The sequence below is a fragment of the Nipponia nippon genome, unplaced genomic scaffold, assembly GCF_047370975.1.
Source record: "Nipponia nippon isolate SJK-2023a ecotype South Korea unplaced genomic scaffold, ASM4737097v1 scaffold_2, whole genome shotgun sequence".
Classification (NCBI taxonomy): Eukaryota; Metazoa; Chordata; class Aves; order Pelecaniformes; family Threskiornithidae; genus Nipponia; species Nipponia nippon.
Genome location: NW_028262336.1, coordinates 119,918,582 through 119,943,168, shown reverse-complemented (window position 1 = coordinate 119,943,168; position 24,587 = coordinate 119,918,582). Strand labels below are relative to the sequence as shown.

General features: G+C 43.1%; 2 protein-coding genes across 2 annotated transcripts in view; one reads left to right on the top strand and one right to left on the bottom strand.

The window, feature by feature from the left end:
* DEUP1 (deuterosome assembly protein 1) overlaps positions 1-6,815 on the top strand; it is a 48,916-nt gene extending 42,101 nt beyond the window's left edge. Inside the window, exon 14 of the mRNA XM_087757701.1 lies at positions 6,377-6,815. Within this exon, the coding sequence (XP_087613827.1) occupies positions 6,377-6,547 (171 nt within the window). The 3' untranslated portion in view covers positions 6,548-6,815. The remainder of the gene's footprint in view (positions 1-6,376) is intronic.
* Positions 6,816-13,802: 6,987 nt separating this feature from the next.
* SMCO4 (single-pass membrane protein with coiled-coil domains 4) overlaps positions 13,803-24,587 on the bottom strand; it is a 29,131-nt gene continuing 18,346 nt past the window's right edge. Inside the window, exon 2 of the mRNA XM_087759084.1 lies at positions 13,803-14,879. Within this exon, the coding sequence (XP_087615210.1) occupies positions 14,571-14,750 (180 nt within the window). The 5' untranslated portion in view covers positions 14,751-14,879 and the 3' untranslated portion in view covers positions 13,803-14,570. The remainder of the gene's footprint in view (positions 14,880-24,587) is intronic.

Below are 24,587 nucleotides of genomic sequence, written 5' to 3'. Positions count from 1 at the left end.
ACTCACTGGAAATTCCCATAACCCCCAAAATTCTTGTTTCAAGGCTTTTCAAATATAGGGAAATATTCTTCCTCTGAACAGTACTTTGGGGTGTGCTCTCTTTCTGAAATGAGCAACTTCAGAAAATAGTTGCCTGATCCATTCCCTGTCTCTGGGAACCCTATTCCATAGAACAGTCCAATGTCCAGCTTCAAGTTTAATCTTTCCCACAGAAAATAAATAAATAAATAAATAAATAAATAAATAAATAAATAAATAAAAATCGGCAATAAGATTATTTTCGACTTCAGAATAGGCCATTTCTGCACAGTTTCTCTATTTCAGCTGGAGCAAGCAGTTATGTACATTGTGCTTCCCAATCTGGGTCTTTAACTTGTCGTCACAAATACCTTCTCATGTTTCTCTTCAGATGATGGACAGACATTGTCTGTTCTTGCTTTCAAGACTTTGAAGGACAATAAAGACTTAAGCTGTAGCAAGCAAAATTTAAAGTAAGCATCAGGAAACTTTCTAACATTAATGATGGGAAATTGCTTAACAAATAGATTGCAATGGAAAGTTGTGGAAGTTCTGCCACTGGACATTATTAGGAATGATTTTGACAGCCTTGAGCCTACCCTGAGGCATGTTGTGGTCCATGCCTCTCACTCTTAGGTATTACTATTACATAGCTGGTTAGGTACTTAGGCCCTCTAAAAACCCTCCTATATGGCCTGGCAATTTCCTAGGCGCCTCAATTTTGATTTTCATCTATGAGCAGGAGCATGCTGCCAACAGGCATCTGTACCTGCTGCCTAAGATGTACAGTAGGCAGTATTGCAGTGTAGGGTTAGAGGAAACTACCCCCAAAAGCCCCCAGATTTAGTCACAGTGAGACTAAAACTAGCCAGACCAATTTCTAGTCTTAGTGTTACAAGAACTTTCCTGGAAAGTAGAAGGGGCTAAACATGAGAAGACTTTAACACTCTGGGATTTGACCACTCATGATTTGACCACCAAATGTTAGAATATCACAAGTGTTAAAAGCTTTCTTGCTGCTCTGCTGAAGGTGTATCCAAGAATGCTGGGACAACTCATGGGGCAAGAAAGAGATTAACTCTAGGCAAATTAATTAGGCAGTCTGTGAGAGACAACAGACCTAGCTTCCTGAAGTGCTTCTCCCCAGCAATCCAGAGTTAGTTCATAAGCGCTTTGGGTAGTTCTTGCTTAAGGAGAAGACAAATTTAGCACATATTTCATGTGTGGAAATATGCATCTCTATCAGGTGTGCTCCTTCATTTCCAGCAAATGATGAGGCAAAAAGGTGATCCTCATTACTGGTCTACACCAAAGAAATATGGGATCAGCTGACACTGTAGAAATCAAAAAGTAGAGTCCTTGTTGCCTATCTTCCCAAACAACTTGGGCTGAAAGCTTACCAATGAACCCATTTCTATCCAGCTCCAGTTAGAAAACTGAAAGACATAAAAGAAGTGTTATCTGAGGAAAAGAAATTCAAAACTAGGGACCATGAATCTTGTCTGAGACATGGATTCAAGCAGTTTCTTTATGGTTTTTCTTCCTCAGGCACTGAAAGCAAAGACAACAAAGAACATAGTGAAAGAACAGACCAGAGGCTTGGATAGCAAAGCTTAGCTGCTAACAAGAAATGTTGCCTTTTAGATCTGTTTAGATACAACCTTCTCTCAGAGTGCATAAAAAACAGTGCATTAGGGACCTATCTAAAATGATAGTCAGTGATGTCTGACCCTCGGGTAAGGAGCTGTGGAGAACCATGATCTGCTTATTCTAAGTGATAAACATTCTTCTCTCAACTCTGAGGAAATTCAGAAATGTCTCATTTGGAGTTTACAGTGCATTTCAAGAAAAAACACATCAAAGTAAGTACCAGTTGAAGCAAAGGACACTTGCATTTTAGGAAGATAGTTTGATTGTGAGGCCAATATGTTTTTAATGACAAGTCAGCAATTGTAAACATTGTTATGATGAATCTCTGAGAATCTCTCATAACTTGATATAACGTTTCTGAAGACTAGCACTCGTATAAATCTGCTGTCCGTATGGAAAAGCCCAACATGACTTTTTTTCTCTAGGTGATGATACCTATTAAATTCATATTTCAGATTCATATTTTCCCAGTTTCTTATGCTTCTCACTGGAAGTATTTTATTTGCTCAGTATTGAATCAGTGATTTCAGAGCTTGTATACAGTAAGCGAAACACATGGTGAGTAAAGCCTCCAAAACCAGTGTCTTCTTCATAATACAAAAGCCTTCTTCAAGTACTTCAAAATAGTACTGCCAGCTCTGTCATTGAATCCAAACATCACAAGGAGATATACTTGTGACCTAGCCCATGAAGGAATAAATGTGCATGTAGCCATGGCATTCAAAATCTCAGGAAAAACTCTTCATATCACAACAATGATGATTTATGGATGGGCAATCATGCATGTTTATGAGGAAAACCAGAGGCAGGTGATCTCCCTCCAGAGTTTCTCAAACATCAGAAGATTAACATTCTTATCCCTGCTAGTGCAGGGATTGACAGAAGAGCATTGTGGCACAAAGTGATCCGATACCTTTGGGTTCCTTATTCCTACATGGCAAATTAAGTCATTTTTTCTTCCCTGCCCTGTCAAAACACTAATTTGGAGGGACTGAGAAAAGGAAGATTCTGCTTTATCTGTGAATTTCATTTTAGGAGCTGTATGCATCAGAAAGCCTGTTTCACTCTAGAAGGATGGTATTACATTCAGAATTTATTTCTAGCTATCGCTTACTTGCTGTACTTTGAAAAGAAAAGGGGTTTCCTGTAGGAAATCTCTAAATTTCATCTCAAGGTCTACTGCAAAGAGTCTGAATAGAATAGTGCTTCAAAGCATTTCTCGAGTTACTATCTTTTGGCCTGAAAAGCTGCTAAAGGGCAATTTTAAAGCAGGCTGAAAGCAAAGACCAAATCTGCCTCTAGTTGCCATTGGAATAGGGATATTCTGATACAATGGAGCCTAGAATAAAATTTTACAGGTGTAATAGAATTGGCCTTTTCCACAAAACATTTGAATATTTAAATCATTTAAATCATTTGAAAGCAAGCTCACTACACTGGCCTTCAGGAGAGCAGACTTTGGCCTCTTCAGGGATCTGCTTGGTAGAGTACCATGGGATAAAGCCCCGCAGGGAAGAGGGGCCCAAGAAAGGTGGTTAATATTCAAGGATCACCTCCTCCAAGCTCAGGATTGATGCATCCCAACAAAGAGGAAGTCAGGCAAAAATTCCAGGAGGCCTGCATGGATGAACAAGAAGCTCCTGGACAAAAAGGGGTTTGTGTTTCAAACACAAAAAGGAAGCCTACAGAGTGCGAAAGCAAGGACAGGGAGCCTGGGAGGAATACAGAGAAATTTTCCGAGCAGCCAGGGATCAGGTTAGGAAAGCTGAAGCCCTGATAGAATTAAATCTGGCCAGGGACATCAAGGGCAACAAGAAAAGCTTCTCTAGGTACGCTGGTGATAAAAGGAAGACTAAGGAAAACGTAAACCCTCTCCAGAAGGAAATGGGAGAGCTGGTTACCTGGGATATGGAGAAGGCTGAGGTACTCAATGAGTTTTTTGCCTCACTCTTCACCAGCAGGTGCTCAAGCCACACTGCCCAAATTGCAGAAGGCAAAGGCAGACACTGGGAGAATGAAGAACCACCCACTGTAGGAAAAGATCAGGTTCAAGACCATCTAAGGAACCTGAAGGTGCACAAGCTCAGTGGACCTGATGAAATGCATCCACGGGGCCTGAGGGAACTGGCAGATGAAGTTGCTAAGCCACTACCCATCACATTTGAGAAGTCATGGCAGTCTGGTGAAGGTGCCGCTGACTGGAAAAGGGGAAACGCAACCCCCATTTTTAAAAAGGGAAAAAAGGAAGACCCGGGGAACTACAGGCCAGTCAGCCTCACCTCTGTGCCTGGCAAGATCATGGAGCAGATCCTCCTGGAAACTATGCTAAGGCACACGGAAAGCAAAGAGGTGATTGGTGACAGCCAACATGGCTTCACTAAGGGCAAATCATGCCTGGCAAATTTGGTGGCCTTCTACAATGGGGTTACAGTGTTGATGGATAAGGGCAGAGCAACTGATATCATCTACCTGGACTTGTCCAAAGCATTGGACGTTGTCCCACACGACATCCTTGTCTATAAATTGGAGAGACATGGATTGGATTGATGGACCACTGGATGGATAAGGAATTGGCTGGATGGTCGCACTCAAAGAGTTGCAGTCAATGGCTCGATGTCCAAGTGGAGACCAGTGACGAGCGGCTTTCCTCAGGGGTCCGTATTGGGACCGGCACTGTTTAACATCTTTGTCGGCGACACAAACAGTGGGATCAAGTGCACCCTCAGCAAGTTTGCAGATGACACCAAGCTGTGTGGTGTGGTTGACACACTGGAGGGAAGGGATGCCATCCAGAGGGACCCTGAAAGGCTGGAGAGGTGGGCCCATGCGAACCTCAGGAAGTTCAAGAAGGCCAAGTGCAAGGTCCTGCAAATGGGTCGGGGCAATCCCAAGCACAAATACAGGCTGGGCGGAGAGTGGATTGAGAACAGCACAGAGGAGAAAGACTTGGGGATGCTGGTTGATGAGAAACTCAACATGACCCAGCAATGTGCGCTCACAGCCCAGAAGGCCAGCTGTATCCTGGGCTGCATCGAAAGAAGCGTGGCCAGCAGGTCGAGGGAGGTGATTCTGCCCCTCTGCTCTGCTCTGGTGAGACCCCACCTGGAGCCCTGTGTCCAGCTCTGGGGCACCCAACATAAGAAGGACATGGACCTGTTGAAGCAGGTCCAGAGGAGGGCCATGAAGATGATCAGAGGGCTGGAGCACCTCTCCTGTGAGGACAGGCTGAGAGAGTTGGGGTTGTTCACGCTGGAAAAGAGAAGGCTCCAGGGAGACCTTATTGCAGCCTTCCAGTACCTGACGGGGGCCTACAAGAAAGCTGGAGAGGGGCTTTTTGCAAGGGAGCATAGTGATAGGACAAGGGGTAATGGCTTTAACCTGACAGAGGGTAGGTTTAGATTAGATATAAGGAAGAGATTCTTCACCATGAGGGTGGTGAGGCACTGGCACAGGTTGCCCAGAGAAGCTGTGGATGCCCCATACTTGGAAGTGTTCAAGGCCAGGCTGGATGGGGCTCTGAGTGGAAGGTGTCCCTGCCCATGGCGGGGGGTTGGAACCAGATGATTTTTAAGGTCCCTTCCAACCCAAACCATGCTATGATCTATGATTCCTATTTGATACGCTGACAGATAAACTTTCCTTTTTACATTCTAGGAAAAACAAAACCAGAGATTCTAGACTAATAACACAATCAGTTATTAAGACTATTTAACATATGGTTTAATTAAGATAATAAATGTCAATCATCTTTTTCAACATATGATCATATAAAGACAGAAAATTATCTTTCTCTTACTCAGTATTACAGCTCCTATACTAAGTTTTTTCAGTTGACTGTTAAAAGTTCATGTCATAAAATTGTATTTATCTATACAAATAAACATGGAATTTATTTAGACAAGCATAATATCTTTAGGCAAAGAAAAATTATTTCATATTTCTTTTGATAAAGACATTCCAATGAATGCATCTTAAGTATTAGCAAAAAGAATTAACAAAAATTGCTGCTTAAAAATTTAGAACTTGTTCCAGCAAAGACTTACTCATGTCCTTTGCTTTATACAACTCTGCATCCCATGACAACCATTCTAAGACTGATTTTGGCATGGTTTATGTCTCAGTCTACTAAATGCTCGTTAAATGGAAAGAAGATTTTTCAGTGAACTACTTGCAGCGAATAAAATTTAGTACATTCTCCAGAATATCAGGGCTTGAAGTTGATAGTACTGAAATGAGCATAGGTTTTCTTCCTTTCCTCAGAAAGCATCACATCACAGAAGCAGAGAGCTAAAATTACAGGAGGCAATCAGCAGTACCCAACTGTAATTCCAAAAACGAGACTATTGTCCTCTGTCCTGGTCTAAATTATACAAGCGACTAACATAACCTTTAGCTGATCCAAAGATTTTGGTTCTGAAGCAGCTTCATTCTGTCTGTGGGGATATTTACATTTCTAATGACAAATCTACATCCTAATGCTGTGAATATCACAGGTATTCAAACATCATGTTCACATCGTGCTACCTGCGCACCTGAATGCCTTTAAAAATGGATGCCCAAATTCATGTTTTCTTGGAGAGATAGAAAGTGTTATAGCGTTATTAGCTGCTATGAGTTAAGATGTTTTTCAAATCTAAAATGTGATAATGCAAACATGTTGTAGTACTTGCTGGTTTTTACTAACCATGATTTTCTGTTCGTTTCTCAGTCTCCCCCTGAGATGTCCTTCCTTGCAACAACAGAAAAGTTCCTTCAAGAGGAAGAGAGACATACAAGAGAGTTTGAAGAACGTTTAAATTCGCACCTTGAAGAACTGCAAAGACATTCTGAAAATACTCTCAAAAAATATGCCAGGATCCAGCAAAGCGGGCATACTTAAGCCAGTCACACAATTAAGAAAATAAAACCGAATAATCACCCATGAGTTTCTTAGAACTAAAATCTGCAACAGCTGTTTAATGTATTTAGGCACATTGCCAATAGCAAGTATTTTTATCACCAAGGTTTCGATAAGGTAATCATTATCCTACAGGTTTAGGTATATTGTAACTTGACTATATTACAAAATATTGTATTCTAAACATATTCTAAAATAGACTGGTTGGTTTTGCAAAGTTCAATTGTGTGCAGCGGGGACCCTGCTGCAGCACTGTAAATTAAGAAAGATACTTTCAATTCTGTGATGTGCAGAGGGCTAATAAGTGGAATTATTCCCTTGAAAATATAATCAGCCAAGAGAAATTCTCTAGATTGCAGAGAACAAGAATAACAGGGGCCTTTAGCCATGTCATAGCTCCTAGCATAAAGAGCTTATCTATGCTCTGGTTATTCTTGGCTCTAGAAATTGCCCTTGGGACTCCTGAAATGAGAAGTTTGAGCTCGCTCTTTCTTATGCTCTAAGCCATGCAGGTCCGTGAGGGGAACACGAATAGACAAAGCAGATATTTTGAAGCCACCTGTATTGCCCCTTTTACCAGACGTATAGACTTCATTTGGGGCAGAGCCTGATCTGAGGTGCTTTACATGCTTTACATTAATACTTTATGATATTTAAATCCTGTCTTCAAAAGCACCTGTTTTAGTACCGATGTTTTGATACTATGTTGGCCTGTTGGCTCGTTGTTTAACTACATTGGAATAGGGAAAAAACCTTTAGCTTCAGACAAATTGGTTTAGGTAAGGGCCTAAAATCTTTATATTTTTCTACAACATAAGAAAACATTATAAAACTGAGCAGAGTTAATTCAGCTCCATGTGCCAAAAAAATGCATAATGTTGAGATTCCTTTTATTTGCAATTCATACTGAATTCTATTGCTGTGCAAGCGAAACAGAAATTACAGACAGTGTTGATGAACCACCAATTTCAGTGAAAAAGATACTGAAGAAGTGCTTTCCAGCATATACTGTTGCCAACTTCCTGGAAAAATCCGGATAAAAATAATACCAGACTGTCAAACAGCTCCAGTTTGTGAGTAAAAGAAGTCTCATTAATATTCAAGGCCACAGCAAAAATGTAAATTGTTTTTGGAAGCTATATTTCCATTAAAGCAAAATACACTACATCACACTTACACAAAATACCAAGATTTTAAATACCAGTTTGGCTCGGTTTGCAATAAAATGACTAATGAAAATGAGGACATCAAAGAACCTTTTACAGGAAAATTCAGGAAAATTACTAAACTCAGCTGGAGGAATGAGGACGGAATAAAGAGATGATGGAAGGACATCTGAACGAACTAAATATATATGTGTCCTTAACTTAAGGGGAGATGCATCTGGGAATTTTAAAAGAACTAAGGAAGAAATTTAGGAACCTCTGGAAATGAAGCGAAGTTTTAAGCTGGGAAAGATCTGTACAAGCAAAAAGACAGCAAAATGTTGTCTTTCAGAAGGGCAAGAGAAAAAAAAAATATGGGCTATTAGCCAGCTAGCCGGATTGTTTTGCCACTGCAAAATTTAAGCATACAACAAGACAGCATGCTCCAGATCTTCAAAGAAACATCTGTGTCTGAGTCCAGTCCCAGGCCTGAGGATCCCTCTCATGATACAGGTCTGTGTGATGGTCCAGAGTGAATGAATGAAATTATCAAAAACTGAGTAAGATTTTTTTCTAAAGCTTTTTAAGATCTGGCCAAGGTACTAGCTTTGGCTAATGAAACGACTGAGTGAGTTTCAGCCTGGCTTTTGTGTCACGCCATATAATAAACTCCCCGTGAAAAGCACTGAAAACTGCAAAGTACCTGTATCGGAACAGCCGCTTGTTTACTGCTATTTCCTGCTCACAGCGGATTACGCCACAAATGTCCTGAGGCAGCGCGGATCAAAGTGCCATTTTTTTAACACATAGTTAGCTGAAAGGTCACCCTTCTCTTCGCCAGCCAAAATCAGCAGAAGTTCCTCATCTGACAGTCCCCAATTTAAACAAGAGCCCACTGCTGCCAGGTATAGCCAGCGCCACGCCGCTGGGGCTGGATACTTTAACTGTACTAAAAGGTAGCAGCTTGACTGAACTGGTGAGAGGTTTCTGAAGGAAAATACGTATTCCTGATGTTATCATGCCAAAAATAGCGTGTACAACATGTACCACATTTCAAGTTTGGAAAGCTTTTTAAAGAATGAGGGACTGCAGATACAAGAAAGACTGAGAAATGATATACCTTACGAGGAGGGATTGGAGACGTATGTATATTGTCAAAAAAAGGAATAATCAGAAGGGTCCAAGGCTATAAATGTCTGAAAGCACTAATAAAAATGAAAAAAATGAATTATTAATCATAAGTTCATTTGACAGGACAAGGTGCAATGTTCGGGAGCTACGGACTAGCCAAAAAACACAGAAGATTTCTATTCTACTTTGTGAATGGAAAATTCCTGTAAGCTGCTGGACTTCTTTTATGATTTTTCAAAGCTTTACGGAAAAGCATTTTTTTGGCTCCCAGTTGAAAGACTTGTTTTAAATAAAAAGAACAATGGTTCAGGCTGCCACCAGCTTTTTTCACTGAAGGAAAAACAGAGGTCATGTACACCCAGTTGCCAACATGTTTCATCGAGATATAATTTTGAAATAGTTGGTGGTATAAGAGCTGCCAGCCCACTGCTGCCCAATTCACTTCCCAAAACTTACCCTGATGGGGCTGTTGGTGAAACGACAGGAACTGAACAGAAACATTTAAAGTGGCTCACATGAAAGTTGGGCATTTAGCGCATTTTCTTGCCACCATCTCTTACGCCCTTCTTTTCTGTATGGGAAATTTCAGAGTATAAGAATGGGAGAGCGTCAGAGAGACGGTGGGTGCTCTGAGCCGTGTAGAGAGGAATGCAAACAACGGCGGCAGAACACAGTGCCAAGTGAACACAAAAATGGGCAAACGTTCTAAAAATCACAGGCACGGCTTTCTTGCTTTTCCGATGGGCAGACTTAAGCGATGGCTTTAGCTTACGCAGCCAAAGGCTAAGACACCTCTGCTGTGATCAGAGATGCTACAGAGAGTGCCTAAACCCCAGTCTCACTGTTCTGGCTTTATCATCGTGTAATTGGTTATGATTCCTGATTTAACAGTGGTACGACAGCACACAGAATCAAGCCCACCACCACTTAGTAATTCAAAACTGGACGAACCACCACCAGTGGGAATGAGAAAGAAGGAAGTCATCAACAGAGACTGTCTAATGAGATGAGCCCCGGTGGCTGTACATCTATCGTACGTCATGACAGTCACCAAAGCGACCTCCGTTCCGCCCTGCTCCTCTGCCCGTGGGTCTCCCAGAGACCAAACGGCTGGAGGGAGGCAGAGGGCACCAGGGGAAGGTCCCTACCCTGGATTACACAGGTGATGGGATTACATCGGGCTTTACAACCTACAACAGCCAATTAGATCATTCATCACTTTTTTTTTTTTTTTCCACTTAATTCTATGCAAAATAGCTATCCACTAGATTTTACACCAACTGCCTTGTGCTAGGGAAGTTTTTTTTCTTCTCAGACGCAGCAGCCTGCTGAGGAAATGCGAGGTTAAAGATTGTTCTAGCAGAGCTTGTTTGAACTGGCCAAACCAATGCGGGAACTGCGTGTTGGTTTTAACTCACTGTAGGGTTCAGATCTCAAAGTTCACTGTGTCCGAGTTACTATTTAATCACATGGACACCCTCAAATCCATAAATAGGCTGCAATTTAATGTACTGCATCTAAATTTCTGCTAGTGAGTTGAGCAACACCCCGAGACACTGATACACTGCGCTCGGGTGTCCCTTCCTAAACCAACAAACCGAGCGGTTTGTTCCTCCGATCTACTCTTAACCAAACTGCGAGGGGCTTGGAAACAGATTTGTCGAGAATGTGTTTGCCCTGTTACCTTACGAGAACATGTTTGTGTGCAAAGAACAGTCCTAAACCATCCCGTCACGGGATTCCCTGCCACAGATATAGGATTTACTCGACGTGAGCCCTTGCACAATCCCAGAGGGAGCAAGAAATCCTACACAAGTCCTGGCCCTCCGTATCCCACGTAAGCACCGTAACAAGAATTTTTTTGGTTGAAACTTTTCAACCAAATAAAGGTGGTGGACAGAAGACAGCATCAGCAAACAGCCCCGTCTGTAGTGATGATGAAGAGACTCAGCTGGGACAGGGACAGCAGGACATTGCTTTGCTGGTGCCTAGCGTGTGAGCTGGAACTACCTCCCTGCTAAGAAACTTCTTCTAAGAAACGTCTCTGTGACGCAGGTCCAAAACAGAGAACCAAAGTAGAGGCTCTAGTTCACATCTTCCACAGCTACGGGAGTGTTCAAACCTGCACGCGCACCATTCGGGCACCGAACATAAATAATCTGAAAAAAGAATGGCGCGTTTTCTCTGCCTCGTATTTAAAAGCGCTGTTTTCTGAACATCAGCGTGAATAAGTAAACATTTTCTGGTCGATGGACTGAAACAGAAGACCGAGAACCGATTTCTCTGAGCTCTGAAAATCCGTGTAGTTCTTCCTTCAGCCCACGGGCAGCGTCGCTGGCTTCTCTCGCTTGGTTTTGGGGGCTGGGGCCATTCAGCAGACAGACGGGCATCTCCCCATGGTGAGAATACTTGGCATGGCTCCTTTATTTTCTTAGCACTTCGAAGACGTTTCTAAAACTCCATTCAAACCTTGAAGTGTTTGACTCAGATTTGATTTATGCGTTGAAAAATTGGTTTTAAAAAATTGCTTCTGTAACTTGATTTATCAGAGGGCAATGGCAGGTTTTTAATGACTTCACCTGATAATGAGCACTCTTGGAAACCGTATCTTAAGACACTGCTGAAGAAGTATCTCAGCATGAGTTTTCTGGTAAAACGCTTGTAATAAATCATTCCATTTTGCCCACAAGCTACTGTATGCTGGGAAAAGGTTTGAAACCCTATTTCTAAAACATTTTTGAAGGCAACTGACACTTGAAGTAATACATACAGGTAAAAACCAGAGACACGGTTATACCTTTGGCTGAGAAGTTCACAGGAGTTGACATTTGGGCAACTGCCATTAATTTACTTCCCGATTATTTCCCAGTGATTTTTGACAGTTTTTGTCTACAGAGGCTTCATACCATCCTCCCAACTGCGCATTCGCACATCCGATACTAGTAAAAGGGAATTTGGTAGAAAATGTCAGACTCCAACCTGTTTACTAGAGAAAAATATATTCTTTTTTTTTTTTTTTTAAAGATTCAAACTGTGAAATCAATTCTAGCTTCTGCATAAGAAACAATTCAGAATGTGTAACGCTATTTTCCTCTCAATTAGCACTCAGTAAAATTGCACATTTCAGGGAACTGAAATACACAGTCTTTTATTAGCATTAAGCCATAGGTTCATATTAATAAACATTCGGCTCTGAAAGGGTGATTACTGCCACCTGAAGAATTTGCAGATGACAAGAGACAAAGGGAGGACATAAGAAAAAGCAGCAGAAATGAAACATCTCATTAGAGAGGTAATCTTAAATATTATCGAACCCAACTGACCTTTACCTATTTAGATGTTATCAGCCAGTTAATTGCTCTTATGTGTCACAGACTCCACTCTTGCAGAAAATGAAGGGAAAAAACCTCACGTAAGGACTCTGAACAGTTTCAGGGAAGGCTTTCCGAATTCTAAAGTTATTGCTTGGACTGATAAAAAAGCCCTGCAGGTGGAACAGACTGAAATAAATCCGCTCCTCAGAGATGGGAAAGTCCCAGGGACTTTGTTAGAGCCGTCAGAAAATATCACAGAACGAGCAGGGACAGGAAAACCTTCCTTAAGGATCTGGGGAAGAGGAAAATGAGGAAGAGGAATCTATGGAAGAGGTTAGTGGAAAGTTTGCTTCTATTCTAGACGCCCAAGACGCCAGGTACCCTGCAGAACACACTTATTTAAACCGCACACGCTTTTGTTCTCTTCCTCAGACACCAATTTCATTCAAGCTGAACACCTCCTTGCAGAAAAGGGGCAAACTATCAGAGCTCCATCGCAGCCATCCCCCACTGAGGATAAAATAACAAGAGGACAAAAAGGATTTGGTGCCTGGGAGAACAGAAACAGCTGGGAGACGACACAGACTGAGCAATTACTTTTACCGATGCATCATTTCGGATCTCTCCAGCTGAAGGAGGCGGTTCGCAGTACCAAAGCACAGGTAACTTAAAGTCTCAGTGCACGGCACGGCGAGCACAGCGGTTCCCCAGCAGCTTTCCCGGTGGTCACGCGGTGGGTAGATGCTTCTGGGCACACCACGATGGCCATCTTGTCCCCGTAGTTTGTTGTGCATATATCCCAACCACGCTGCAAGCTGGGGGGCAAAAACCCAACCTAACAGTTCATCCAAACTCTTCCTTTTAGTTTTTAGCAAATTTTGTATTCCAAAAGCATCCTAGTCCGCAGGGCCAGTTTAATCCTAGGCACTAGCGACAGCGGTGGCACAGCAAGCGTCACGAGCTGCGGCCATCCCAGCACCACCGGGTCTCGGTCTCATTCTGAAGTGGGCTAGTTTAGAGCTGGCCGTAGACTCGTCCCACTTCGGGAACACGTGCCTCAGGGCAGGGAATTGCATTTGCTTGCCTAAATTATTTCTTTGCAACACCACGCTGGTTGGCAGTAGCGTTCTGCACAGAACAACGCGCAGGGTTAACGCAGGAAGCAAGGCATGGTCTCTCATTGGCACCTGCATGAAGAGTCCCGTCGACTTCCCTGGGACTGTCCCCGTGCCGGCAGACAGAGGGTGACGTAAAGATGCGAGGGGTCTTTTGACTTTTGGCACAGAAATATTTCCTGCTACGCTTCAGTGCGCTGTACCATCGCCATGCTTGGCCTGTATTTAAGCAGCAGTCAGGAGTTCTCAGATTCCCTCCCCAAAGTCTTCTGAAGGTTAATGCTTACTGAGTGCCTTAAATATTTGGATGATAAAGGGCTGTAGAAGAATAGAGGATTACTGAAGCATGTTGATCAGAATTTATAGCTTGATTTCCTAGAATAAACTGCCCAAGCTGTGCTCACAGCTTCCGTTAAGTGAGGGGGAGAGGGGGATGTCACAGGACAGCAGCTCACTTCAGCAACAGAGACCTAAGTTACACTAATGTTACTTTTCCTTCCTTTAAAAAAAAAAAAAAAAAAAAATCAAGGGCTGTATCCAAAATCACCTTTTTATTGCCACTTTATACAGATTTAAATATTTAGCATTCAGATAAACAACTGCCTCTGTGTTTATGTAGTTTGTTATTAGTTACTTCACCATAAACTGGTAGGATCGCCCTTTCCAACTTCTGTAAGACTCCTCCCGGCGGATCCTGAAGTATTCACTTTGCATGTTGAAGAAATTCTTTTTGAGTGAACTATATAGTGTTTAATGAAAAAATTATTACACAATGTAGGCTTTCACAATAAGTCACATTTTTTGCAAAATAATTTGAAGATTCCAAGTAAGACTTCTCTCTTTTATTCAAAAAATAAATATATCCTTTCTGAATCAAAGCACTTCATATGACGTGAAGTACAAAGAAGAAATGTACTTCTTTGGAAGTTCTGAAATAGACACACAAGAGCTCATGGGAGCAACATCATCCACAACAGTGATAAAAGCTGAAAGCTGGGTTTTTTACAAATTTATAGCAGAACACGATTTCCTTTTACAATATAGAGCTTCAAACAGATTTAAGAAAACCACCATTTTAAAAGTCTGAAAGGCACATGAACTGGACCATAAAACGTACTGGCACATTCACTAATACGTTTTATGTTACATTCCTAAAGAGAAACTGCGGGATCCTAACCAAGAGAAAGACTGAAAATACCAGCAAGTTCCTTTGTAAAGTACTAAAAGAGTGGCAGCGAGTTCCTTTTGGCTCTTGACGGAATTATTAATACCCCAAAGCTAGGAAGTCTGAAACGCTGCATCATTCAGTTGTATTTGGACGAGTCGCTACATAAACAAACACAACAATCAGCAGTACTACAACAGCCAGCGTGGGAAGCACGACGGTGGTGATTTGTTGCCGGGCCTCTTGCATTGCCTGTTTTCTCTCCTTTTTGTCTTTGGAGGTCTCTTTTTTGGGTTTTCCTCTTAGCTGCCTCATCCTCCTCTTAGGACCTTTTGTTCACTGAAACGGGGGAGCGAAGGGAGTTGAGCAGCAGAAAATAGTCCAAGGTCTTTGGAAACAAGGGGTTGAAGAATTCCTTCTTCAAGTGGTTGGCTGTGCAAGAAACTGGAAGAGAAGCAAAAAAACAATTCTTTTGAGCAAGATCTACACATATTCTAGTTATTAAAACCATTTGCAGCTCCACTTGGTATGTCTTTTATCCAACTGGCACCAATATCTATGCAGCTTCTTTCAAGGAAACGGAATCGCACTGCACTCACTCAGCTCATCAATAACACTTTCCCCGTAAAAACTACAGCGGTTCATCACGGTGCGCGTATTTGTCCCAGAGCACTGAACTTGCACTCTGTTAAGCCAGAAACAAAGCCCAGCACCATACGTTTTCAAACAAGGTAACACAGCTAAAGACTTCATGAAAATAATACGAATTAGTCTTGCGTCAACACAGAGCACCAGCTGCCCCTTCTTGCAACAGCAGCAGGCTCCCAACTAAACGTCTGTGGCTCCCCAGGAACCTACAGCACAAGGAGGGGCGAGCACGCACCCCGCCGTAAGGCAAAGCATTAAGCGTTTATCATCCTCACTGGGTATTTATTGGAATAAAGGGTATTCGAACAGGAAGAAATGTGGAGAAAGAGCTCCTTAACGTACACTTCTGGCTCTGCTGCCATAGAACAAAGTCTAAATCATAACATGACTCAGTGCTGTCACACTTTTTTATAAGAAAAAGATCCCAAACGATAACCAGCCTGCTTACAAATCACTGGCGTAGACAAGCAGTCATTAATAAGGTAGTTGCTCTGAAGCATCTACTAGACCAATTTTTAAAAGCAGAAGTAGCTATAAAGTGAGACTAACAAAAACACCGCACGATATGAAAGCCTCTCTGAAATACGGAGAACTAGTAGGTGCTTAATACTTCCATACCCTAAGGTTTTTGCTCCTAAGCTGCCTACAGCTGTGTAATTCCCTGACCGTGTGGGGAGGAGGGAGGATGCCAACTGTTTGGCTATTTCCCTCCTCGCCACATCCCCCGTTTCTGCAGTGGCACAATAGCTGGATACAGGCCAGAGGTATCTCAACACAAATTTGGAGGGTAACCATTACTGGTGTCAAATATTGAGTTGAATTGAAAGTAAACTATGAACTGATGTTTCTCCATCACTCCCTAACATACTCAGAAGAAAACGTATGAAGAAATTTGTGGGTTAACGCGACTGCGTCTTTTTCCTTCTTTGTATCAAAACATGAAGATGATTTTAGCATGCTGCTGTAGGTGAGGAGCATGTGTCAACAAGCAAAGCTCGCTCAGTTCACCACAGACACAATTTCCTCTTGATATGTCATCTCTGGTCAATACTACAAGTTGTCTTATGACTACTTTTTAAGAAAAGAGAAGTGGTTTTCACTGAAAGAGGGATGCTTTCTGTTGGTGTTAGCACTCAACCTTATTTGTGAGCCTGACAGAAGCAAAACCAAACTAAAACGCTCACGTACAAAACAAGAATCCCCGCCTACAGGTTACATGCAACTACAAAGGAGTTTTCATCCTTTCTCGTAACAGCAGCGACCTGCCTGCTGTGAATCTCACCCAGCCAATTAGGTTGGTGAAATACTGCATCAGGTAGCGTAAAATGTCGAGTAACTCTACTAACTCAAACTTATGGAAGCGGCCAGACTATCACAGCAACCATGTGGGACTGGGAAACCAAACGCAATTCAATGGGTCGGTATTTCTGTCTTTACATGGTCCTTCCTGGATGCAATCTAAAAAAACAGCAGCAAAAAAGCCATCACGGGTGACCGGAGCTCAGTGTTCAGCTGGATTCACCGACTCTGCATCCCATGCACACACACCTTTGAAGCGGTGGTTTCTTCTGATCATAAAACTTTGCCAATTCCACCTGGACTCTGAGGCAAACACTTCAATTCTGATAAATTTTGGTGATTGGGATGATTTTCAAAAGAAACAACAATAAAGCTCAAGTCTTAGAAAGAACCAATTCCTTCTGCAAGCTGCAGCATTAGAATCGAAATACCTAACAGATTTAGAGAGACCAGAAGTGGTCAGTGACCTTCGTAACGGGGAGGTAAACAGGAATTGGATGGCGCGACTACACCCGACACCCTGTTCCAGTCTTTTAACCAAATGGGGCTACTTCATTTCTAAACTTTCCAAACGGTTTCTTCTCAGCAAATCCTCAGCTCTCTTACTGCTTCAGGGCAGAGCCTTTGGTATTCCTCCTTCTGCAAGCTATGGGTTTCTGGTTTGGTTTTGTTGCTTATCACTTCTCTAACTCCTGAATTTCCTCTGGGGCAAAAGAAAACCCTGTTTTACCCCTTCCATTTCTGTTTCATTCTCCTCCTGCTCTGGTCACAAGCTTTATTATCAAACTCTAGAAAAACTACTATGCAAAATAAAGTTTTACATTTGCCCTGTGGGGTAACCAGACAACCAGGGCACTTCAGGCTGTAGTATTTTCATATTGTTCTCCGTCTCCACTGTTAATGTACATCAGTGGGTTTTGTATCCAGCTTACTCGCAAGACCCAAGAAGTGACGGACACTAAAAGCCTTTGGGACATTCTGTGTACCATAGTAACAAACAGGAGTTGCCATGAAACCAATCTCTCTAACAATAAATGCGTGCCTTGCTCTACGCAGCACCACTTGCTACCCAGACATTAAAAACATCAGGATGTTTTTTTAAGTCTCTTTTGAATGAATATTTCATTTTGAAGCAAAATTATACCAAGTTAATTACATACACTAGCTAACATCTGATGGCTTAGAACAGAAAGCCTTCCCGCAAATGTCAGCACCACTTGAATTGCAAGCTGATGCTCTCCAGTTTGGGAATCTGGCATCAATCTCCAAATACGTTTCCAGTAGACTGGGTTACTTGGCTTTGCAACTGGCAGAGGTGGACTTGCACAGAAACTGGCCCATGGTTTTCAGAGATATGAGCCTTAGGGTTCATCTCAACTGAACCATAAAATGGAAGCAGTGAATCTCTGCAAGTCGCTGCCAGGCCCCTGCTGCCGCTAGGAGCCCGGACGCGGCTGCCAGCATTAGGCAGTTGCTGCAAGAGACAGCACTCCCCCACAGGACAGGTCCGGGGTGTTGTACGTGCTGCTGTGTTCACGCTGGTACGAAACAGCACTTAAAAACCAGCGCGCAGCTGCGTAAGATGAAATTCTATGGCCCATGTTGTGCAAGCGGAGTAAGAGAGCCACAGCTATCCCCGTCTGCTGCCAAGCCTCTTACCGGCCGCCCAAGGGCTTCCCTGGAAGGCCGGTGACTACTGACAATTACAGAAAGGAAGAAACAGATACAGAAAGCAGAGCAAGTCAGGGCCAGGATTACAACGTTAGGCTCTCGTTCCCCGTGGCGTGCATGGCCCATGAGAACAAATTGTCTCACGTTATTGAGCTACCCCCTCCTTCAACCAGTAGTCACCCTGCTTGCACACTGTGAAGGCAAAACTCAAGCAAAGAGAGGAAGGAAATAATACAGCATTGGGATGGGTGTAATTAACAGTCTAGTTAGCACTGCCCATTTAAAATGCCTCAGAGCAAAGAGCTATCAGAAGGGCAATGAGAAAGTGATGTCCCCCAGGTACTTCAGTCTTGTGGGAACTGGAACCTTGGTGATCAGCTAACCTCCCACTGCAGAACTGGAAACTCACCTTTTCTCCTCTAACAGAAACTGAGAGTCTCCTTTCCATTCCTAGTCTTCTCTGAACAGGAGAGGGCTCGCTGCCGCAGACTGTACTCATCCTCCTAAGGCTGCTTCCCATTTCTAGTAACTGCTCAACCTGGCCCAAGTATCTGCCAAGGCTGGGAACAAGCACCAAACTAGTTCAACTCCTGCTTTTACTGGAAAGTGAGCGACCCCCTCAACTGGGACGTTTATAGGAACAGCATAGAAGGGATTAACAGACTCTCACAAAAGTGGAATATCCATAGTCCGCAATAGTGTGACAGCAGTCTGGCACTAGCCAGAGACTGTAACTTCACCTTCTGTTTATGAATTGCACAGTTTAAAATTTGATAATAAAATTGCATGGGGTGATGAGATAAAGTTCACTATAGCAAAGCTTCCCCCAAAAGCAGGAATCTGCTGGCTAGAAAGAAACCGTCTCGATTGCCAAGTCAAGAAAATGAGTGTTGGCTTGGTGTAGTTGTTTGAAACATCTATTTCAGAGAGACTACCTCTTCTCTCTGACATTGCAGTGCTCCAACCTGACACTGAAAAGCTAAGGTTTCAAGCAGAACAAAACATTAAGTAGTTCAAGCTTTTGCAAAGACATCACTCTTCAACATAATAAAAATTCACAAATCTAGTACCCTGGCTTGACGTCTAGAGCAATTACATTCCTCCTCCTTGCCCATCATCCAAATTGCTTTTTATATCTAAAAGTGCTCTTCATTCTGTCTTCTGGGTTAAGTTACTCTGAACTGTTTTGCAGAGCCAACCTCAAAACCTACGAGCATACATCGGCGGACTTGCTGAAGGCACTCATACCAACGCTGAAGCGTTTGCCAGCATCTTAAAGCAAGTCAGCTACAGTTAAGCAGGGGTAATTTTGTACCAGAAGGCTGTAGTGAAACTTGTGCGGACTGGTATCCTTCAAAATATATCAACAATCTTCCAACCAGAATTTATGGCAATCGGCTGTCTCCCTTTTTTTGTAAAATTAACCCTGACCATTACTAAGCAGCAATTAAAAGCCCCTCACACTACACACGGCTGTTCCTGCGAGCTAGGAACGGCAGCCCTGACTCTGGCTACACCAGCGCTTGCCGAGTATTGCAGTTCTGCATCTCCTTCTACATGCAACACGTGCACAAAAGATTTTGTTTATCTGCATTTAGGGTAATCGCACGTCTAGACGTCTAAAGAACTTATTATCACCAACCTTACAGCATGAATGTATTAGCCATTTTAAGCTGAATAATTTTTCTCCAAATCCAAAATTACAAGTGTTTGCAAGCCAATTTGGATTAACCTGGTCTAACCTGCTACTGATACTGTAACACTTGTGGAACAGCAAAACATCTTGAAATTCAAACAATCTGACAAGAATTAATTTTTATCATTTGAATTTTCCCCTAGGGCCATGGATGTTACTCACACATTAAAAAAAAAAACAAAACAAAACCAGACAACAAACCAGCAGACAATCAGGACACGCTGTATTCAAACTGCCTGCCAGCAGTGGGGAAAAAGGACACAAGACACGTAAGCAGACAATACTCTTCAGATTCTTTTAGCATTAAAAAGCCCCAAAACCAGCAGTTCCCAACAACCAGGACACACCAGCATCCGAGTCAAGAAGAACTAAACCCAACAATCTTATCAGCTTGTTACTTCTGCTACGGGGCTGCTTACTTCAGGGTACTGCAGCCGGTGCTGCTGCACAGCGGCTGGGAGAAGAGTCGAGTCGAAGAGATGGAAAGAGGAGAAGGTGAGGACCCAAGGGGCAAGGGGAAGCCTGGGTAGCAGGGAACCAGCGCTAACTAAGCAGTTACAACAGGAGCACTCCCCAGCCTCCTGATGAAGAGCCAGCCTTCCCACCAGCGAACGAGGGTCGCTCCCTGCAGCGCTGCCGAAGCCCCAGGCCGCTCCGCTTGCACAGTCCCAGCAGGACGGACACAGCGGCTCTGGGCAGCCAGGAGCGGCTGTGCAGCGTCTTCTGCACGTGAGGCTTTGATCCTCCCTTACCTCATGCAACTTCCACTTCACTGCGGCCGAGCTGGTGGCCACCGCAAGGAGATGGCAGCTCCTGACAGAAGAGAAGGAAACTCATGGGCTGCCCCAGCCAGCACCAGGAGCCTGGGACCAACAAGTTGGCTGAAGTAATATCATTCTTGCTTCTACCCTGAATTACAGTGGCATCTAAACAGCAGATAACACATTACTTCCTACCTCTGAAACCATGCAAATGTTTTGGGGTTTTTTTCTTAATAAATGATTGAACTGCGTGTAACACTGTTACACAAACCCTGGGTACGATTAATAAAGGACAAGACTTGTTTTAGACTAGCCCATGGAACGCAGATTTATTTTTTTTATCATTACTCCATACGTGATTTTACCTCGAGGTGAAATACCACATTTTGGACAGGGAATTTTATTTCCAGCAGCTCAAATTTCTGGCCATTGCCAGAGTAGCATCAGCAAGGTCACCATTTTCTAAGGTGATATAGCCAGCTTAGAAACACAGCTAAATGGGAATTTTAAGAAGTATTTCAGTAGGAGCTTGGGACAGATTTACAAACAGGAATATTAGTGCACTGAGTTCTAGATGGGGTCTCCAGAGACCTCAGTTCTACATGCAGCCTTTCCATGCACACAGGTCCAACTTCATCACTTGTTTTTAACTTGTGTTTCAGTTTTGGCAGGTGTAAGAGAGAAAAATAACAATCCTCATATCTTTTATGAAGAACGCCTTCACCCCTTCAGATGGCTGCTACCTGGGTAGGATTTACACGAGCACTTCGACCGGTTCGTGCCCAACTCCGATGCTGAGACAGAAGCTAAATCTGCTCCTGCGTTTGTGTCAGACACATTAGGCACCTAATGCCTTGCAAACCTGGCTCAGAGGAGGAGGTGGCTTTTAAAAAAACAAACAAACAAAAAAAGCTTGATTGTAACAGTTTTTATGCAACTGCAGTAGTGATTGTCCAGCACTATTTCCATCGCATTCAAGCACAATTATTACACTCCATTTTAAACACTAAATGTAAAATTATAGTTAAAAAATCTTCATTATTTGACAGGCTCTAAAGGAGCAAAATGTTCTGTGTAATCACTTGTGTGGGTGACAAGGATGGATAGAGCAGAGATTTGCCAATTTGAGTAAGAGAGCTGAACTCTAAAGAGCAAGCCTGCCCGGAGGATTAACAAAACACTTTAATCCCAGTCACAGCCACCCTCTCCTAAACCTCCCCAGCCAACCCACTTTCAACAACACAAAAGCAGCCCCATGATGAAGTGAATATTCCAGTTGCAGGACAGTTCCTTTTCGTATCGAAACACAGCTCTGTGCGACCACTACCAAGGGAAAATGATTATTGCCTGCTTAAAAAATAAACTTTCCATTTGTACAAGCCACCCCCCTAACAAAACGAGAGCAACCTAAGCGAGCAAGGACTCTGCAGGAACAGCCACACAAATAACTTTGGCTTCCGCACTGTCAAACGCTCTGGGTCACCCAGCTCGTTACTTTTAAACAGAAGTTGCACAGCAGAATTGACGCATAGCCGAAGATAATGCTTGCAATGCTAAATTTGAGATGTTCATGTTTCGGTGACACTGTCTGTCATGATTTCAGAGTGGGCTACAAATGAAGAAAAGCATTAAGAGAAAATCTTTTGCTCTGTGAAAAATGAATTTTCACGTTACAGCATGAGGCCAATTCTTAATATCATAAAACTTTACCTCAGTCTATTTGACTGTAGCAAGGAATTATGATTAGCAAATCAAAACAACCCTGTTTTCAAGGGTAAAAGCTTTTAATTACATGCGTAACAATATGGAACTATTAAGATGCTGTTTGAAGACAGTTTAACATTATTTTTTAGTGAGGGATGGTGGGTTTATTTTCCAAATTACAGACCTAAATCTGAATTGACCGATCATTACTGCAACATCACATTTACTGTAAACGTAGCTTTGAGAGTCTCCAAAATACTCACACACCATTTGGAAAATGAAAGCCAGCACTGAATGCTGCCAGAAAGTCAGAGAGAGCAAGGCCGCCAAAGCAAAAAGCTATTTCAATACGATTTTCACAATTCTGAGGACCTTGATATAGCGAGTAATCTGCATTAGAAACAAAAAGCCACGGATCTCTGCATCTGGGAAGGCACTGTTAAACAGAGACGAGGTGACGGTATTTTTGGCGCATACGGCGTTGCAGTGCAATCCGATCTGCCCTGAATGCAGCAAAGAAACGGAATAGAATTTAAAAATTAAAAAAAAAAACAAAAAAAAAGGCAAGTCCTTTTGCTCCACGAACAGGTGGATAAATAACCTGTATTCTTCTTTGTACATAACGAACCAGCATCAGGACAACTTCTGCAACAGGCAGTCCAATGAAGAAATACCACTAATGTTTACTGAAAGTACACAAAAAACAAACATGTAATTTCTGTCACTGCATGAATTCAGCTCCTAGGGGAGCCTGGAAGAGAAGAGCTTGCCATTCGCCATCCATACAGCTGCAGATGATCTTGTGCGTAAATGCAGTAAACCACAACACCTAGCATATGACTTCATAGTATGTGTTTGCTCAGCTGTTTTCTTAAAAAGTAATTTTCTCAGCTCTTCCTGACACGATTCCTTTGGATACAAAACATTTATCTTTCCAGTGTACTTACGGAAATTCAGTCAGTTTCTAAATAGCTATGCTAAATAAATAAATAAAAATAAATGAGTCACTGGTGTCCAAGCTCCTCAAAATTAATGTGCTGCTCTCCCAGACCAACCCCAAGCATTTGGCATCTGCAAGAAGGTGCAGAATAGGAATCCGGTGTGAAAACAGCATTTCTGTTTTCCAGTCCAGCTGCGTCAGGGTCACAAGCGCACCGAGCCCTGGACTGCGGCTGCTAACTCACACCACAAGCTGAACTGTCACCAGAGGGTAGCAGCGCTCATCCTCTGAGCTGGTGATGACCTAGATGGGAAACACTTTTCCTACGATCCAGAGTGCCGTCTGGTTGTTACTTCTCCCATTCAAACTACCGGGTTCCCAGCACAGTCACTCCGTCAGACAGCATCACCGTAAACAGGTTTGAAACAGATCCCCGAGACACACGCCCGGCAGAACGCCAGCAGGTCCGATGCCTGATGTTACGGTTTGTAATGCAAACAGAAGAGTTGAGGGACTGACACTGCTTTTCATTATAATTCTGCTGTCATTAAACGTTTGGCACTGAAAATTGAGTCCAGGCTAAAACCTGGCAGGCAAAAAATCCATGCCCACAGCAAGAACGGGTTGTTAAATCTAAACCCACAAAAAACGCAGAGGCAAGGGATGAGCCTGGGGCAGCAGGGGGGTGCGTGTACGTGCTTTTGTGTGCCCCAGAGAGGGGAAGGATGGAGAGTGACCGACAGAAGAGAAAAGCTGAAAGAACAGCTCCCAAGACACCACAGCAACATCTAGAAACAACATCTGCACTTCCTGACCACAAGACAATCTGTGCATGCTGTACTCAAACTACTTGTGAAACAGTGTGTTTCTTCAGAGGCCACAAAGGGAAATCTCCCTCTTCTGGCTCAAGACACAGAACTACCTACAATAGGAGAAACGATGGGTGTGTACCTGGACTGCTGAACCCCTCCTGAGACAGCCCTGCAGGGGAAAACGGACAGCACTTCACCGACAGCGGCGCTTCGCATTTTATTTTATGAAGTAACTTGGAGGTACTTGCAGATTTAAAGCAAGCTGGACGCAGTGCCAGCGCACACTGAACGAGGGGTTCAGATCTCCAACTCACCCCCTTCAGGGCTTCTCTAAAGTTCTGGTTTTTCAAGCTTTTCTTGGCACGGATGGTCTTCCAGTAGGAGGCCGAGGAAAGACTGCTGGCACTGTGCCTGCCTCTCCGTGCTCGTACACGCGCCAGGGGAGGACTGCATGACACTGGAGAGTAACTAGATCACACAGAAATCAACCCAAATACAATCACAGAAGTGGGTGCTGGTGTTACTCCCTTACTTACTTGTTTTCCATGGGGGCAGGTGTTTTAGAGCTTGTGCAATGCTGCAGTTTAGCAGATTTCATTCCCACCTCTGTTGCCTCTACAC